This window comes from Argopecten irradians, chromosome 14 (assembly GCF_041381155.1).
Source record: "Argopecten irradians isolate NY chromosome 14, Ai_NY, whole genome shotgun sequence".
Lineage (NCBI taxonomy): Eukaryota > Metazoa > Mollusca > Bivalvia > Pectinida > Pectinidae > Argopecten > Argopecten irradians.
Genome location: NC_091147.1, coordinates 5170331 through 5190962, shown reverse-complemented (window position 1 = coordinate 5190962; position 20632 = coordinate 5170331). Strand labels below are relative to the sequence as shown.

The following is a 20632-nucleotide window of genomic DNA, read 5'->3' as shown; positions in this document are numbered from 1 at the left end:
ACTCAGTCACAATGGCACAGCACTCAGCCACAATGACAGCACTCAGCACAATGACAGCACTCAGCCACAATGACAGCACTCAGTCACAATGACACCACTCAGCACAATGACAGCACTCAGCCACAATGACAGCACTCAGTCACAATGACAGCACTCAGTCACAATGACAGCACTCAGTCACAATGACAGCACTCAGTCACAATGACAGCACTCAGTCACAATGACAGCACTCAGTCACACAGACAGCACTCAGTCACACAGCACTCAGCACATGACAACACTCAGCCACAATGACAGCACTCAGCCACAGGACAGCACTCAGGCACACAAAACAGCACTCAGCCACAATGACAGCACTCAGTCACAATAACAGCACTCAGTCACAAAACACCACTCAGTCACAGGACAGCACTCAGCACAATGACAACACTCAGTCACAGTCACAATGACAGCACTCAGTCACAGGACAGCCACTCAGTCACAATGACACCACTCAGTCACAATGACAGCACTCAGTCACAGACAACACTCAGTCACAATGACAGCACTCGGTCACAATGACAGCACTCAGTCACAATGACAGCACTCAGTCACAGGACACCACTCAGTCACAATGACAGCACTCAGTCACAGGACAGCACTCAGTCACAGGACAGCACTCAGTCACAATGACAGCACTCAGTCACAATGACAGCACTCAGTCACAATGACAGCACTCAGTCACAATGACAGCACTCAGTCACAATGACAGCACTCAGTCACAATGACAGCACTCAGTCACAGGACACCACTCAGTCACAGGACAGCACTCAGTCACAATGACAGCACTCAGCCACAATGACAGCACTCAGCCACAATGACAGCACTCAGTCACAATGACAGCACTCAGTCACAATGACAGCACTCAGTCACAATGACAGCACTCAGTCACAATGACAGCACTCAGCACTCAGTCACAATGACAGCACTCAGTCACAATGACAGCACTCAGTCACAATGACAGCACTCAGTCACAATGACAGCACTCAGTCACAATGACAGCACTCAGTCACAATGACAGCACTCAGTCACAGGACAGCACTCAGTCACAATGACAGCACTCAGTCACAATAACAGCACTCAGTCACAATGACAGCACTCAGTCACAGGACACCACTCAGTCACAATGACAGCACTCAGTCACAATGACAGCACTCAGTCACAATGACAGCACTCAGTCACAATGACAGCACTCAGTCACAATGACAGCACTCAGTCACAATGACAGCACTCAGTCACAATGACAGCACTCAGTCACAATGACAGCACTCAGTCACAATGACAGCACTCAGTCACAATAACAGCACTCAGTCACAATGACAGCACTCAGTCACAATGACAGCACTCAGTCACAGGACACCACTCAGTCACAGGACAGCACTCAGTCACAATGACAGCACTCAGTCACAATGACAGCACTCAGTCACAATAACAGCACTCAGTCACAATAACAGCACTCAGTCACAGGACACCACTCGGCCACAATGCAGAATTCCATGATAATATTGTGAGCGGCAGTGATAATCGTTGGTTTGATACAAACACAATTTACGCGCGACAAATTATTTAGATGTGGAATTTCGTATACGGATGTATGTCCTGTCTTCAAACTAACAAAGGAAACACTTCGCACTTGTTTTTAGATTGTCCTGAATTAAATGAATTTCATGTGTTCTTAAGGTTGTTGGCTCGGCCGATTTTGAATGCGCGCGCGCATCGTAAACCAATACGATTGTCGTATATTTTTCCCCTTTATAAATCCATATACAAATATTATAATTGATCTGATGTGATAAGTTAACTATATTATTGATAAGTCAGTCAAATTACATGCAGGAAACGTGAATTTAAGAAAATATATTTCGTTTTACGACAACGGTACGTACTTCCGGTTATGGCGGTCACTATCGACGCCACGACCAGACGAGTGTGTGCTATGTTATTATTAGTTATTACGCTGTGTAGAGGCATTTGATAATAATTTAGGTCACTTGAACCGAGAAGGTAGACTGTTGAAGCACACAGAAAGACGAGGGAATGATTCATTGCATAGAAAACGGGGTAAAAGTATTATAGATGGTCAACTCGCTACCGATGGCCGGGCAACAGATCAACTGACATGCATTAGGAAGACCACAAAACGGATACGGTAAGATATCTTGATTATCTTCAAGCTGTATTCATCTTAAGCTCATACATACTCCATGTCTGTACCTAATTATTTTCGACCATTCTCTGTAATATTTCAAGAAATTCAGTAGATCTACATGGACAGTCTGTAACTTACAGTCAGACAGTGTATATTTTAGATATTTCTCTGAGTGCACTATGTGCACTGCCTAGGGGAAACAAGATATTTGACAAAACTATGCAAATGACATAAACTGATAGAGATACATCACATATTACCTATATTATGTCCAGGATAGATGTTGTTACATTAAGTATAGACTGTACCTATTTGTTATGTGTACATGCACATGATGTGTGTTCATGAGTGACACAGTGGGGTCAGCTACTTAGTATTACATGTAATTGTAATATGCCATTTTACATCACATCATTATAGAACACTCACCATATAGAGTCACTGTGCATATTGCTTATTAGCATGTCACATACTTTTTCTAAAATATTAAATTGATTTACTTTTTTATCTAAATTAACAATCTTGTTTTATAATTTATAGGTGTAACACATACCGACATTGCTGCTGATATCTTGTGATCTGCTAGCTGTAAGCCATGTTATACCGGTAAGTGATTTTCTGAGGAAGCTTTGTAAACATGTGTACTTCACAAAAATTGACATATGAATATGGGTTGATATCATAATAAATATTTGAATTGTGTCAATATGAAATTTTGAAATAAATGAATGAATGAATTCTCTTAAGTGAACAGAAGTTTAATCATGTCTCTGTGTGGTGGATATTGTCAATTTCTGTGATATAATTATACTTTTCTACATTACCGAGTCATAATAAAGAGATACATGTATGGGTTCATAATTAATTTGACCTACAATTTACATTACATTTTATGTATTGACCAGTAGCATACTGGCCATGGCCTTCAGTTCAAATGGATTATCTTGATCCACAATCAAGATTGAAGGGATGAAATATTATAAAAGAAATCTATTTTCTTCATGTACATCCTAGATAAAAAAAATGCCTGTCTAACCTTGGGTGTGGATTATTGGCTGGATACATGTTCACAGTCACAATCAATTCAAAATTTTGCTAAAAATGTACAATAACAGTGTATCCATTTACCATTTTGTGTGGATTTTGTAAAATTCATATAATAGGTACAATTTATGAGAATGATGAAATCAATACAATCGTCATGTAACAAACCCATCTTTATTTGATCAGGATTCGAGGAGAGATTGGCCGCAGAAACAATTAAGAGATGACATAGTTGATCGAGTGTTGCTGGTAATCATTCAACACAAGTGCTGAAAGATTGATTTCTTCATGGATATTAGAAACAAAACATTATGATCAAATGTTGGATTTCTATTCTATAATATGTATAGACAATACATTTAATATCAGTTTGATAGTTTTAATGGTGAATCTTTCCTTTGTCAGAACTTTTTCTGAATGTATTGTAAAAGTTTCATTATGTCATATTTGTGATTATGTCAATTCTAACTTTTCAATGAGCAGAACATCTATCTTATATATATATATGTTTTGTTCTTTCTTTCATATTTGAATAAATCAAATATTACAGGAATCGATGTTGTTAATCATTATTTAAGGATACAAACTTTTAATAATTAAGAGATGATTTTTTATAAAAGGTATTTACTTGCTTTTATTAGATTTCTCTGTGAAATTATTATGGGTTTCAAGTTTGATTTTGTTTAACTTCCTTTAAACAGCCAGGGGCATTTAGGTATGTGCCAGGTTTCGGAAATGGGGAAAAGACATAGTACATTGATAAAAATCACTGACCTTCAAACAGGTATCTTGGAAGTCATGTGACCAAAGACCTCAGCCCTGTTATCAGTGTTTGGTTTACATATGACATTCATATATCCCCTTGATGCTAATAATTTGATATAGAAATTAATATCTTTCATTAAAAATAGTTTAGTAACCACAAAATTTGATCATTTCTATGTATAAAAATGCAATTTTATTGTTAGAAAGTGTTCAATTATGTGAAGGAGAAATATTTGAAAGTGGTTTCTAGGGTACACAACCTTTCATAGAGTATTTTTTCATCACAAAATTGTTTTAATAATGAAAATCTATGAATGTCTCAAAGAAAAACTTTTGTGAAAATGTTACATATATAAAAAATGAGAATGCAAAATTGAATCCAGGTAAAACTTTTGTGATGGAATACTGCTTGGTTGCTATGCAACAGTTGGTTACCAATAAAAGTTAACAAAAATATAGTTTTTCATTGAAAAACAAATATTTTATCATCTTCACGTGCATAACATGTCTTTTTCAGAAAAAAATTATATTAAATTACATTCAAATGTACACAGCAACCCTATAATATACATTTTAGAAAAAATGTTGCTAAGGGAAACGGTTGCTATGGATTTAAAATCCAATAACTTTTTTCTTTGAACAATGACATACCTTTTTCTCGTCATTTTTATAAAGATATAGATGTGCTGTGCAAAATGAGCATCTTTGGAAAAAAGTTAATTATTTCTTTATATATTTTTATCATGTTGAAATGGACAACTCATTATGCTATATATCAGTACTGAAAAATAAGGGAAACGTTGCCATGGAGACACTTTTAAATCGACGCTAGGAAACAATAGATACATTGATTTATGTTTTATATTTTTTAATAGTCACAAGACATCCATACAGATACATAAAAGTAAGAATAAATGAAAAAAATCTTATATTTCCATATAATTTTATTGCATTACATTTACCAAGTAGATGTCCTGTTGTGCTATATTTCTGCGCAAAGGTTTGGTTATGTTGTTGTCAAGGTAACTCATTTCAAAAGGGGCTAGCAAAAAAATAGCACAATGACATACAGTTTTTTGTTCATATTTTGACACAGCATGACCATACAAATAAAATAAAAAAAATGTTAATTACTTTCAAACGGTCGAGTCAGCTACCTTAAATGAGTTTCGTAGTGTTGAAAACAAAACAAAAAATGATATAGACTGGCATCGTTTAATCTTGCTAGGATTTTATGAGAAATGAAAGAATCTAAATTTGTATTTTTAAAAGAAGGAATACAATCATGTGCAATCAAGGAACTGTAAATATTATTAATATTATTTTTATCCTCGATGAAAAAAAGATGTCCCGACATATAACAACAAGCCCCCCCCCAACCTCTGGGCCGAGAATTCGAATCCCATGTGGAGCAGTTGCCAGGTACTGACCGCTGGTCGGTGGTTTTTCTCCTGGTACTCCGACTTTTCTCGATCTTAATCTTAATTTTATTTTGCATAATTATTAGAGGACTGCCTTTTAGTTAAATGATTTTGATTACTACAGCAGACGTACTCAATTTTCGAACTAGAATATGATTTATTAACAAATCGCTGTACAATTACATCATAAAATCTTTTAAATATAACGGAGCTTATATTATAAATGTTTTGCCAGATCTCGTAAGAAGCTGCACAACCATTTCATCTTTTCAGAAAGCAGTAAATGCTTTACGTAGGATGGCTCGTAAATGTCCAATCTCATTTCTGGTATCGATGTCACAAATGGACGCGCATTACATTAGTGTTCGGAATTCACAGCAATAAAATGACCATCCAAGGCGCTTTCAAAGGTGAGATGTAATTTTGACAGAATATTGTCGAAATTGGCGATCTACCTCTCTGTCAAGACAAAAGAAGAAATAATATTTAGTCATATTAGATGACCTCAAAATCATTTTTGTGCCAAATATTGCCTCTCTATAGTAACAGCTTGTACTGTCTCTGACATACGGCCCGTTGGTTAAATTTGGTGGTTTCACATTTAAGATCAAGCCACAAACCATCCGCTTTTCTTATTACACAACAATCCTCGTTATTTGTATTGTTGGGTTCGCCATCGTACCACCTAGCCTCGGTCACTTCGTCCCCAGGTCCCCATACCCACTCGCCTTCAACATCACGATCGTTAGCTGCGATCCACACTAAGTTCATCCCTAAAGTACAAATTAAAGACATTACTCAAGGGCGCATGCAACGGCAGGTCAATATAATTTGTTTGATTAGCGTTTGACCACAATATTTTGCTACTAATGGATGGATATAAAGTTGTACAAAATACCTCAGCGTGCTATTGGTTTTTTTCCTGGTGATTTTCTTTCTTTGCATATCTAAAACAATATGCTGAGTAATTTAAATTACTTATTTCTTGATATATCATATCAAGATTTTGATAATGCATAATGGAAGTGTCCAATGATTTTAATTAATTACCCTAATGTAAGAAAGCTGCTCCGGGCCTTAACACTTACTCCAATTTTGACCTTATCGGAATCTCTAAACATTTTGCTATATCTTTTTAGTTTAAGATTGATTTCAATGGTGGCCTTGCATGAAGGTCAAACTGATAGATATACAATACAACTCCTTGGCTATCAACATTATAGGAGACTGATTTCTGATTTTACCATATATGAACCTTTTAGCCTTAAATGAATGTAAGTATTGGTTTTTTAATATCTTTTATCACTTTTTTCCAGCATGCTACAGGTGCTGTGACACGTCTTTGAGTCTCGTGGTATTAAAGTCATAGTATTTTCTAAGACTCTGAAACATGTTAAGAGGCTACCTAAAAGACAAATGCCACGACATCTATAAACACGACGCCATGACATGATTGTTTACATGTATGCACTTACATGTATTTTTTTCACATAATAATTGAAAAAAGCATATCTCGTGTCTTTATCAAATTATTAAAAACATTTTCAGAACAACATAATTATGAGCATAGTCTCTGTATGAGACAATGAAGTACAATAGTTAATATATTTTGTAAGTAACAAGTGGTATCACTTGGCTACCATTGCAATCGTCACTCACAGTGTTTGATATTTAAATGTCAATATCTAAACGTGGCTAAGTAACTCGTCTAACGAAAGACACCTTACACACATATATATAAAGACAAGATGTGACAGAGACATCAGGGATATGTTGCATAGATACTTGCACACATACGTGATATAACCGATTCTATGAGGTGCCGGAAGTGGTTGTAGAGTGAAAGAATATCACTACAACATTATACTACTACAGTATTTACTTTGGTATAGTCAAACCTGCTTCACATCACCAAGGGACGAAGAAAAAAAATGTGTAAAACAACCACTCAATGGACGCCACATAATGTTGACAGTAGTCATTTGTGTCTCTAGGAATGTAGACGATAAGCAGATGTGTTTGTATGTATTGTTGCTAAATAATTCTAAACAGCCATATGTAAAGGAACTCGCCTCTATTGATCATTTCTGTCTGCAGGAAAGCCTGTACACTGGCGTTGTCGATCCTCACGAGTTTGGCATCCATAGTCCCACAAAAAGCCTTCAGAAATACAGAAGAAAGTTCTTATTAAACATGTATAACATTGTAATGGAATCGTTTGATAAAACGAAGCAAATGATAAATATAAATAGTTTATCATAATACAGTCACTAAATAGAAGGAGGAAACGATAGTATAAATGCGAAACGGTAATGCTATCTGATTTAATAAGATTATAGCCTATGAGCTTATGACATGTAGGACAGAAGAATTGTGCTACACCTTGTAATGGCGCGACTCCTATAACGAGATCTCACTAACACATAACTTCAAAGACAACACACGGTCAAAATAGTTTACTATGCCATATTTACAGGTACGGACTTTGCTGTATATGATAATTATGACTTGGGTCAAAAGCTTGAAAAGACTGATTAGCTGGTCGAGAGTTGTGCTGGAAGACATGATTGATAAAAAACAACTCGTGTATTGGCTTTCTCATTATGTCTGTTACAATTGACTTGTGAATATCTTTACGATATCACATGATGTTCTCAATGTCATCAGAGGCATTTATAAAGAAGAAGTGATTTGATCAATTCACTCATATAAGATATGAAGAGTGTTTGCTGTATTATGTCTGGGAGCTATGGAAATACTGAAATTGAAATTGAACTATTATGACTAGCTTTGGCCCCGCCCCTCAGGCCACTGGCGTTAGTCGAGGCCTGTTCTGTTTTGATATTCAAGTATATCTCATTCTAGTAGATCACATCTAGATTGACTCATTGACCCATTACCTACCGACATTGAACAAACACTTGATATACATATCTCCATAACATAAAACAAAATATTCAAAATAATCCTTATAATTCAATTTACTAAAGATAATCTCTTCGACATTCAAAATTAATTTTTGGAACTTTTGTCTATGAAATCAGTAAGCTGTTACCTCAGGCAATAAGAAACGACATTGCAAACGGCGACACCATTTTTCTTTTATGGGCAGATGAAGAATTCTAAGCCAATGGAAATGTTGTAAAATTGAATTACGTTCTCCTCAGGGGAAACTTCCAGACTCAACAAGGGCAATGATAACTTACAATTTCTCAAGGTTATTTCAATTTATCACTTATGTGAGTTGAGAATATCTTGGAATTTATCCCATTGTTTCCCTGTTTGGCCCTTCCGCCTGTACCATGAGGGGTTATTATAATCACACTTCATTTGAGCGTAGGCCACAAAAGTTGTCTGTCTGCTATATTGCATTGAAGTTGCTTCAGTAGTAGGAGGGACCAAAACTGTAAATTGTATGTGGTCATACGACAAACGGCGGACAATAATGGAAAATGCTGTTAGAATATTTCACTTTAAACATGGTCTTATGTAACATCAACAACTGTTAACAGTATACGATATGTATTGTGTAATTCCTATATGTGTTTTTAAAACTGCTGTTTTGTCTTGTATTCATTTGTGGACTTGTGAGAGTTGAAAAGATCTCTGAAGAGAGGGTTTAAGGATATGTTAAACCACTTAGCGGTAAACGGACGGATACTTAAAGTAAAAAAGAATCATTCGCCATACTTTACAGTTCTAACTAACTCTTTATTAAACAAACATGTTCGGTCACATTCTTGAGTGTTATTACTTAACAACTGAATATTAAATTATTTTCTCTATTGAAATCGTAAAATCAAGCCTAGTTTCAAGCATACAATCGAAAACATACACATGGATACTGATGGTATATACAACACACCGATACATTATACATATGGTATGTACAACACACAGATACATTATACTGATGGTATGTACAACACACCGATACATTATACAGATGGTGTGTACAACACACAGATACAATATACTGATGGTATGTACAACACACGGATACATTATACTGATGGTATGTACAACACACAGATACAATATACTGATGGTATGTACAACACACCGATACATTATACTGATGGTATGTACAACACACCGATACATTTTACTAATGGTGTGTACAACACACCAATACATTATACTGATGGTATGTACAACACACAGATACATTATACTGATGGTATGTACAACACACGGATACATTATACTGATGGTATGTACAACACACGGATACATTATACTGATGGTATGTACAACACACAGATACATTATACTGATGGTATGTACAACACACGGATACATTATACTGATGGTATGTACAACACACGATACATTATACTGATGGTATGTACAACACACGATACATTATACTGATGGTATGTACAACACACATACATTATACTGATGGTATGTACAACACACGGATACATTATACTGATGGTATGTACAACACACGGATACATTATACTGATGGTATGTACAACACACGGATACATTATACTGATGGTATGTACAACACACCGATACATTATACTGATGGTATGTACAACACACGGATACATTATACTGATGGTATGTACAACACACGGATACATTATACTGATGGTATGTACACACACACGGATACATTATACTGATGGTATGTACAACACCACGATACATTATAACTGATGGTATGTACAACACACCGATACATTATACTGATGGTATGTACAACACACGGATACATTATACTGATGGTATGTACAACACACCGATACATTATACTGATGGTATGTACAACACACCGATACATTATACTGATGGTATGTACAACACACCGATACATTTTACTGATGGTATGTACAACACACCGATACATTATACTGATGGTATGTACAACACACCGATACATTATACATATGGTATGTACAACACACAGATACATTATACTGATGGTATGTACAACACACCGATACATTATACTGATGGTATGTACAACACACCGATACATTATACTGATGGTATGTACAACACACCGATACATTATACTGATGGTATGTACAACACACGGATACATTATACTGATGGTATGTACAACACACGGATACATTATACTGATGGTATGTACAACACACAGATACATTATACTGATGGTATGTACAACACACAGATACATTATACATGATGGTATGTACAACACACACCGATACATTATACTGATGGTATGTACAACACACGATACATTATACTGATGGTATGTACAACACACACGGATACATTATACTGATGGTATGTACAACACACGATACATTATACTGATGGTATGTACAACACACGGATACATTATACTGATGGTATGTACAACACACGGATACATTATACATGATGGTATGTACAACACACACGGATACATTATACTGATGGTATGTACAACACACGGATACATTATACTGATGGTATGTACAACACACGGATACATTATACTGATGGTATGTACAACACACACGATACATTATACTGATGGTATGTACAACACCGGATACATTATACTGATGGTATGTACAACACACGATACATTATACTGATGGTATGTACAACACACGATAATTATACGATGGTATTACAACACACGATACATATACTGATGGTATGTACAACACACACGGATACATTATACTGATGGTATGTACAACACACGGATACATTATACTGATGGTATGTACAACATACGGATACATATACTGATGGTATGTACAACACACGGATACATTATACTGATGGTATGTACAACACACCGATACATTATACTGATGGTATGTACAACACACCGATACATTATACTGATGGTATGTACAACACACAGATACATTATACTGATGGTATGTACAACACACGGATACATTATACTGATGGTATGTACAACACACGGATACATTATACTGATGGTATGTACAACACACGGATACATTATACTGATGGTATGTACAACACACGGATACATTATACTGATGGTATGTACAACACACGGATACATTATACTGATGGTATGTACAACACACCGATACATTTTACTGATGGTATTACACACACACGGATACATACTAAACGGATGGTAATGTACAACACACCGATACATTATACTGATGGGTATGTACAACAACACACGGATACATTATACTGATGGTATGTACAACACACGGATACATTATACTGATGGTATGTACAACACACGGATACATTATACTGATGGTATGTACAACACACAGATACATTATACAGATGGTATGTACAACACACGGATACATTATACTGATGGTATGTACAACACACGGATACATTATACTGATGGTATGTACAACACACGGATACATTATACTGATGGTATGTACAACACACCGATACATTATACTGATGGTATGTACAACACACGGATACATTATACTGATGGTATGTACAACACACAGATACATTATACTGATGGTATGTACAACACACACGGATACATTATACTGATGGTATGTACAACACACATGGATACATTATACTGATGGTATGTACAACACACGGATACATTATACTGATGGTATGTACAACACACGGATACATTATACTGATGGTATGTACAACACACAGATACATTATACTGATGGTATGTACAACACACGATACATTATACTGATGGTATGTACAAACACACAGATACATTATACTGATGGTATGTACAACACACGGATACATTATACTGATGGTATGTACAACACACGATACATTATACTGATGGTATGTACAACACACGGATACATTATACTGATGGTATGTACAACACACGGATACATTATACTGATGGTATGTACAACACACGGATACATTATACTGATGGTATGTGTTACAACATACGGATACATTATACTGATGGTATGTACAACACACGGATACATTATACTGATGGTATGTACAACACACGGATACATTATACTGATGGTATGTACAACACACGGATACATTATACTGATGGTATGTACAACACACCGATACATTATACTGATGGTATGTACAACACACGGATACATTATACTGATGGTATGTACAACACACGGATACATTATACTGATGGTATGTACAACACACGGATACATTATACTGATGGTATGTACAACACACCGGATACATTATACTGATGGTATGTACAACACACACCTGATACATTATACTGATGGTATGTACAACACACACGGATACATTATACTGATGGTATGTACAAACACACGGATACATTATACTGATGGTATGTACAACACACGGATACATTATACTGATGGTATGTACAACACACCGATACATTATACTGATGGTATGTACAACACACGGATACATTATACTGATGGTATGTACAACACACGGATACATTATACTGATGGTATGTACAACACACGGATACATTATACTGATGGTATGTACAACACACGGATACATTATACTGATGGTATGTACAACACACGGATACATTATACTGATGGTATGTACAACACACAGATACATTATACTGATGGTATGTACAACACACGGATACATTATACTGATGGTATGTACAACACACGGATACATTATACTGATGGTATGTACAACACACGGATACATTTTACTGATGGTATGTACAACACACAGATACATTATACTGATGGTATGTACAACACACGGATACATTATACTGATGGTATGTACAACACACGGATACATTATACTGATGGTATGTACAACACACGGATACATTATACTGATGGTATGTACAACACACGGATACATTATACTGATGGTATGTACAACACACGGATACATTATACTGATGGTATGTACAACACACCGATACATTATACTGATGGTATGTACAACACACAGATACATTATACTGATGGTATGTACAACACACCGATACATTATACTGATGGTATGTACAACACACGGATACATTATACTGATGGTATGTACAACACACGGATACATTATACTGATGGTATGTACAACACACGGATACATTATACTGATGGTATGTACAACACACGGATACATTATACTGATGGTATGTACAACACACGGATACATTATACTGATGGTATGTACAACACACGGATACATTATACTGATGGTATGTACAACACACAGATACATTATACTGATGGTATGTACAACACACAGATACATTATACTGATGGTATGTACAACACACGGATACATTATACTGATGGTATGTACAACACACGGATACATTATACTGATGGTATGTACAACACACGGATACATTATACTGATGGTATGTACAACACACGGATACATTATACTGATGGTATGTACAACACACGGATACATTATACTGATGGTATGTACAACACACGGATACATTATACTGATGGTATGTACAACACACACGGATACATTATACTGATGGTATGTACAACACACGGATACATTATACATGATGGTATGTACAACACACAGATACATTATACTGATGGTATGTACAACACACACGGATACATTATACTGATGGTATGTACAACACACAGATACATTATACTGATGGTATGTACAACACACCGATACATTATACATATGGTATGTACAACACACAGATACATTATACTGATGGTATGTACAACCACACGGATACATTATACTGATGGTATGTACAACACACAGATACATTATACTGATGGTATGTACAACACACATACATTATACTGATGGTATGTACATTACTTATACTGATGGTATGTACAACACACGGATACATTATACTGATGGTATGTACAACACACACGGATACATTATACTGATGGTATGTACAACACACGGATACATTATACTGATGGTATGTACAACACACGATACATTATACTGATGGTATGTACAACACACACGGATACATTATACTGATGGTATGTACAACACACGATACATTATACTGATGGTATGTACAACACACGGATACATTATACTGATGGTATGTACAACACACGGATACATTATACTGATGGTATGTACAACACACGGATACATTATACTGATGGTATGTACAACACACCGATACATTATACTGATGGTATGTACAACACACGGATACATTATACTGATGGTATGTACAACACACGGATACATTATACTGATGGTATGTACAACACACGGATACATTATACTGATGGTATGTACAACACACGGATACATTATACTGATGGTATGTACAACACACGGATACATTATACTGATGGTATGTACAACAACACGGATACATTATACTGATGGTATGTACAACACAGATACATTATATGATGATGTACAAACACACGGATACATTATACTGATGGTATGTACAACACACGGATACATTATACTGATGGTATGTACAACACACGGATACATTATACTGATGGTATGTACAACACACGGATACATTATACTGATGGTATGTACAACACACGGATACATTATACTGATGGTATGTACAACACACGGATACATTATACTGATGGTATGTACAACACACCGATACATTATACTGATGGTATGTACAACACACGGATACATTATACTGATGGTATGTACAAACACACGGATACATTATACTGATGGTATGTACAACACACGGATACATTATACTGATGGTATGTACAACACACGGATACATTATACTGATGGTATGTACAACACACGGATACATTATACTGATGGTATGTACAACACACGGATACATTATACTGATGGTATGTACAACACACCGATATTTACTGATGGTATACAACACGATACATTATACGTGGTATGTACAACACACGGATACATTATACTGATGGTATGTACAACACACGGATACATTTTACTGATGGTATGTACAACACACGGATACATTATACTGATGGTATGTACAACACACGGATACATTATACTGATGGTATGTACAAACACACCGATACATTATACTGATGGTATGTACAACACACGGATACATTTACTGATGGTATGTACAACACACGATACATTTTACTGATGGTATGTACAAACACACCGATACATTATATGATGGTATGTACAACACACGGATACATTATACTGATGGTATGTACAACACACGGATACATTATACTGATGGTATGTACAACACACGGATACATTATACTGATGGTATGTACAACACACGGATACATTATACTGATGGTATGTACAACACACGGATACATTATACTGATGGTATGTACAACACACGGATACAATATACTGATGGTATGTACAACATACGGATACATTATACTGATGGTATATACAACACACGGATACATTATACTGATGGTATGTACAACACACGGATACATTATAACATGGTATGTACAACACACGGATACATTATACTGATGGTATGTACAACACACCGATACATTATACTGATGGTATGTACAACACACGATACATTATACTGATGGTATGTACAACACACGGATACATTATACTGATGGTATGTACAACACACCGATACATTATACTGATGGTATGTACAACACACGGATACATTTTACTGATGGTATGTACAACACACGGATACATTATACTGATGGTATGTACAACACACCGATACATTATACTGATGGTATGTACAACACACCGATACATTATACTGATGGTATGTACAACACACGGATACATTATACTGATGGTATGTACAACACACACGGATACATTATACTGATGGTATGTACAACACACCGATACATTATACTGATGGTATGTACAACACACCGATACATTATACTGATGGTATGTACAACACACGATACATTATACTGATGGTATGTACAACACACGGATACATTATACTGATGGTATGTACAACACACGGATACATTATACATGATGGTATGTACAACACACGGATACATTATACTGATGGTATGTACAACACACCTGATACATTATACTGATGGTATGTACAACACACGATACATTATACTGATGGTATGTACAACACACGGATACATTATACTGATGGTATGTACAACACACGGATACATTATACATGATGGTATGTACAACACACAGATACATTATATACTGAGGTATGTACAACACACCGATACATTATACAGATGGTATGTACAACACACCGATACATTATACAGATGGTATGTACAACACACGATACATATACTGATGGTATGTACAACACACAGATACATTATACTGATGGTATGTACAACACACCGATACATTATACTGATGGTATGTACAACACACCGATACATTATACTGATGGTATGTACAACACACCGATACATTATACAGATGGTATGTACAACACACGATACATTATACTGATGGTATGTACAACACACGATACATTATACTGATGGTATGTACAACACACACAATATACTGATGGTATGTACAACACACGGATACATTATACTGATGGTATGTACAACACACGGATACATTATACTGATGGTATGTACAACACACAGGATACATTATACTGATGGTATGTACAACACACAGGATACATTATACTGATGGTATGTACAACACACGGATACATTATACTGATGGTATGTACAACACACGGATACATTATACTGATGGTATGTACAACACAGGATACATTATACTGATGGTATGTACAACACACGGATACATTATACTGATGGTATGTACAACACACGGATACATTATACTGATGGTATGTACAACACACGGATACATTATACTGATGGTATGTACAACACACGGATACATTATACTGATGGTATGTACAACACACGGATACATTATACTGATGGTATGTACAACACACGGATACATTATACTGATGGTATGTACAACACACACGGATACATTATACTGATGGTATGTACAACACACGGATACATTATACTGATGGTATGTACAACACACGGATACATTATACTGATGGTATGTACAACACACCGATACATTATACTGATGGTATGTACAACACACGGATACATTATACTGGTAGTACTGATTATTGTACAACACACCGATACATTATACTGATGGTATGTACAACACAAAGATACATTATACTGATGGTATGTACAACACACGGATACATTATACTGATGGTATGTACAACACACGGATACATTATACTGATGGTATGTACAACACACCGATACATTATACTGATGGTATGTACAACACACGGATACATTATACTGATGGTATGTACAACACACGGATACATCATACTGGTGGTATATACAACACACGGATACATTATACTGATGGTATGTACAACACACAGATACATTATACTGATGGTATGTACAACACCACGGATACATTATACTGATGGTATGTACAACACACGGATACATTATACTGATGGTATGTACAACACACGGATACATTTTACTGATGGTATGTACAACACACGGATACAATATACTGGTGGTATGTACAACATACGGATACATCATACTGATGGTATGTACAACACACGGATACATTATACTGATGGTATGTACAACACACGGATACATTATACTGATGGTATGTACAACACACGGATACATTATACTGATGGTATGTACAACACACGGATACATTATACTGATGGTATGTACAACACACGGATACATTATACTGATGGTATGTACAACACACGGATACATTATACTGATGGTATGTACAACACACGGATACATTATACTGATGGTATGTACAACACATGGATACATTATACTGATGGTATGTACAACACACCGATACATTATACTAATGGTATGTAAACACACCGATACATTATATTGATGGTATGTACAACGTACAGATACATCATATAAAAAAATGTTCTGGTATATTCATGCTTCACGTTACTATAAGGGGCTATACCGTAGCCACAACTGTGGCATCTTCGCAAAATGAAAGTTATCACCTTAGACAAGCGGGGACTTCAATTTGAGCAATAAAATGACACTAACGTTTTGAAACTCAGTCCAGCTACGGTTGGTAAAGTAAGAAAACTAAGCAACAAAATAACGAAATAAGAAAGAAAACAATTACTATACTCTCATCAGCTGATTGTACGGTTTCATTGAAGAAGTAGCACTTATGAAATAGAGGCTTCCATGCAGTACCTGGACATACATCTGAAATAAATAAATATCATTAGGTCATAATCCCACCTGTAGCGGGCGGTAAGTCATCATTCTTCACATAGAGCTAGCCGCGATACATGTACAACAAGTAGATATCATTATTTTTTGGGCACAATACACGTCGTTTTCTCCAAAACGTTTGGCGTTACGCTCGCAAACAGATGACGTCACAATCAATACCTACCCGCAAGATCAGATAACTCTGTAATATGCAAATACAGATTAACAGGTAAAAAGCATCACAATAGATATCACACACATATGTGTACCTTGGTCAAGGCAAACGCTATTCCCATCCTTCATGTCAACACAGGCGCCCGTCTCTGGACACAGGCCACATGTTGAACCGACACCCTGAAAATATAACCAGGCATTGTGTAGTAACAAAATATATCCCTGTAGTGTATTGTCCTCCTGTAACGTACTGTTCTCACCTAGCCCATTTGACCCTATGATGTCCCCATCACCAAGCCCATGTGACCCTATGATTGCCCATCACCTAGCTCATGTGACCATATGATGTCCCCATCACCTAGCCCATGTGACCCTATGATGTCCCCATCACCTAGCCCATGTGACCCTATGATGTCCCCATCACCTAGCCCATGTGACCCTATGATTTCCCATCACCTAGCCCATGTGACCCTATGGTGTCCCCATCACCTAGCCCATGTGACTCTATGATGTCCCCATCACCTAGCCCATGTGACTGTATGATGTCCCCATCACCTAGCCCATGTGACCCTATGATTCCCCATCACCTAGCCCATGTGACCCTATGATGTCCCCATCACCTAGCCCATGTGACCCTATGATGTCCCCATCACCTAGCCCATGTGACCCTATGATGTCCCCATCACCTAGCCCATGTGACCCTATGATGTCCCCATCACCTAGCCCATGTGACCCTATGATGTCCCCATCACCTAGCCCATGTGACCCTATGATTTCCCATCACCTAGCCCATGTGACCCTATGATGTCCCCATCACCTAGCCCATGTGACTCTATGATGTCCCCCATCAAACTAGCCCATGTGACTTTATGATGTCCCCATCACCTAGCCCATGTGACTGTATGATGTCCCCATCACCTAGCCCATGTGACTGTATGATGTCCCCATCACCTAGCCCATGTGACTGTATGATGTCCCCATCACCTAGCCCATGTGACCCTATGATGTCCCCATCACCTAGCCCATGTGACCCTATGATGTCCCCATCACCTAGCCCATGTGACCCCATGATGTCCCCATCACCTAGTCTATGTCATCCTCATGATATAATCATCTTAATCATGTCATATCGTGATCCACATGCTAATCAGCTATATCTTACACTCACAGCGGGCAACCGGATTAGAACAACTAAATGATGGTGGTGATGCAAACTAACGAATAAATCAGCCCTGTAGGTAGGGCGTTAGAATATAGAGTAGTCAACCCACGCGATAAATGGCCAAACCTCAAATAATTGCAATAGTCACAATTCAAGCGTTTTCAGTTACTATTATATGTCTTAAATAACATATCAAAATTGACCGTTATCATGTAAGGGGAAATGTGGACTTTTAAGGCCAAAACGTGTTCGTCAAAAGCGAAAATATGTGAAAAACAATTAGTTTGATATATGATCAACAAACACCATTTCAGGTAGTGTGCCGTAACGTTCATGTAAAAGCAGGTTTGAAAATGATACAAATCGATGAAAATTTTGAAAATGTACGAAAAATACGTAGGTTTTTTAATAGTATTAAACGATTTTTCCACTTTATATAACTTTTTTTATTCAGCTTTTTGTTGATAACATAGGTTTATGTTTTCCACACTTAATATATAAGCAGCCACTGTACACATACACTACATCCTAAAACCGTTTTCTATTAACACATGTTGTACATATTTGTTTTTCACCGATGTTGTTTTTAATATCAACTTTTATAGAGGTCTTTTACATATTGTCAATAATAAAAAGAAACGTCAAAATTGATTTTTACCGAATTTCCATCAACATGTTCCCTACAACCACTGGAACGGTCTATGGACTCTCTAAGGTCCAAATGGATATAAAA

General features: G+C 36.5%; 1 protein-coding gene and 1 long non-coding RNA gene across 2 annotated transcripts; one reads left to right on the top strand and one right to left on the bottom strand.

The window, feature by feature from the left end:
- The first annotated feature begins 1867 nt into the window (after positions 1–1867).
- Positions 1868–3701, top strand: LOC138306998 (uncharacterized). The gene is made up of 3 exons (XR_011205940.1): positions 1868–2188; positions 2729–2794; positions 3419–3701. It is a non-coding gene; the product is annotated as an uncharacterized lncRNA (long non-coding RNA).
- Positions 3702–5404: 1703 nt separating this feature from the next.
- Positions 5405–18914, bottom strand: LOC138307940 (C-type lectin domain family 17, member A-like). Its single transcript, XM_069248874.1, has 4 exons — positions 18833–18914; positions 18469–18554; positions 7491–7578; positions 5405–6191 (listed from the first exon to the last, which is right to left on the bottom strand). The coding sequence occupies exons 1-4, from the start codon at positions 18864–18866 to the stop codon at positions 5956–5958; spliced, it is 444 nt and encodes a 147-aa protein (XP_069104975.1). The 5' UTR covers positions 18867–18914; the 3' UTR covers positions 5405–5955.
- Between the last annotated feature and the right edge of the window lie 1718 nt (positions 18915–20632).

Bases quoted from the DNA above. Each gene is read 5' to 3' on its own strand.
- LOC138307940 (XM_069248874.1), bottom strand. From the start codon at position 18,866: ATGAAGGATGGGAATAGCGTTTGCCTTGACCAAG. The intron at 18,555-18,832 runs GTACACATATGT...TATTTATTTCAG, and splicing joins TAGCGTTTGCCTTGACCAAG to ATGTATGTCCAGGTACTGCA. The intron at 6,192-7,490 runs GCGAGTTCCTTT...TTTGTACTTTAG, and splicing joins GACAGAAATGATCAATAGAG to GGATGAACTTAGTGTGGATC.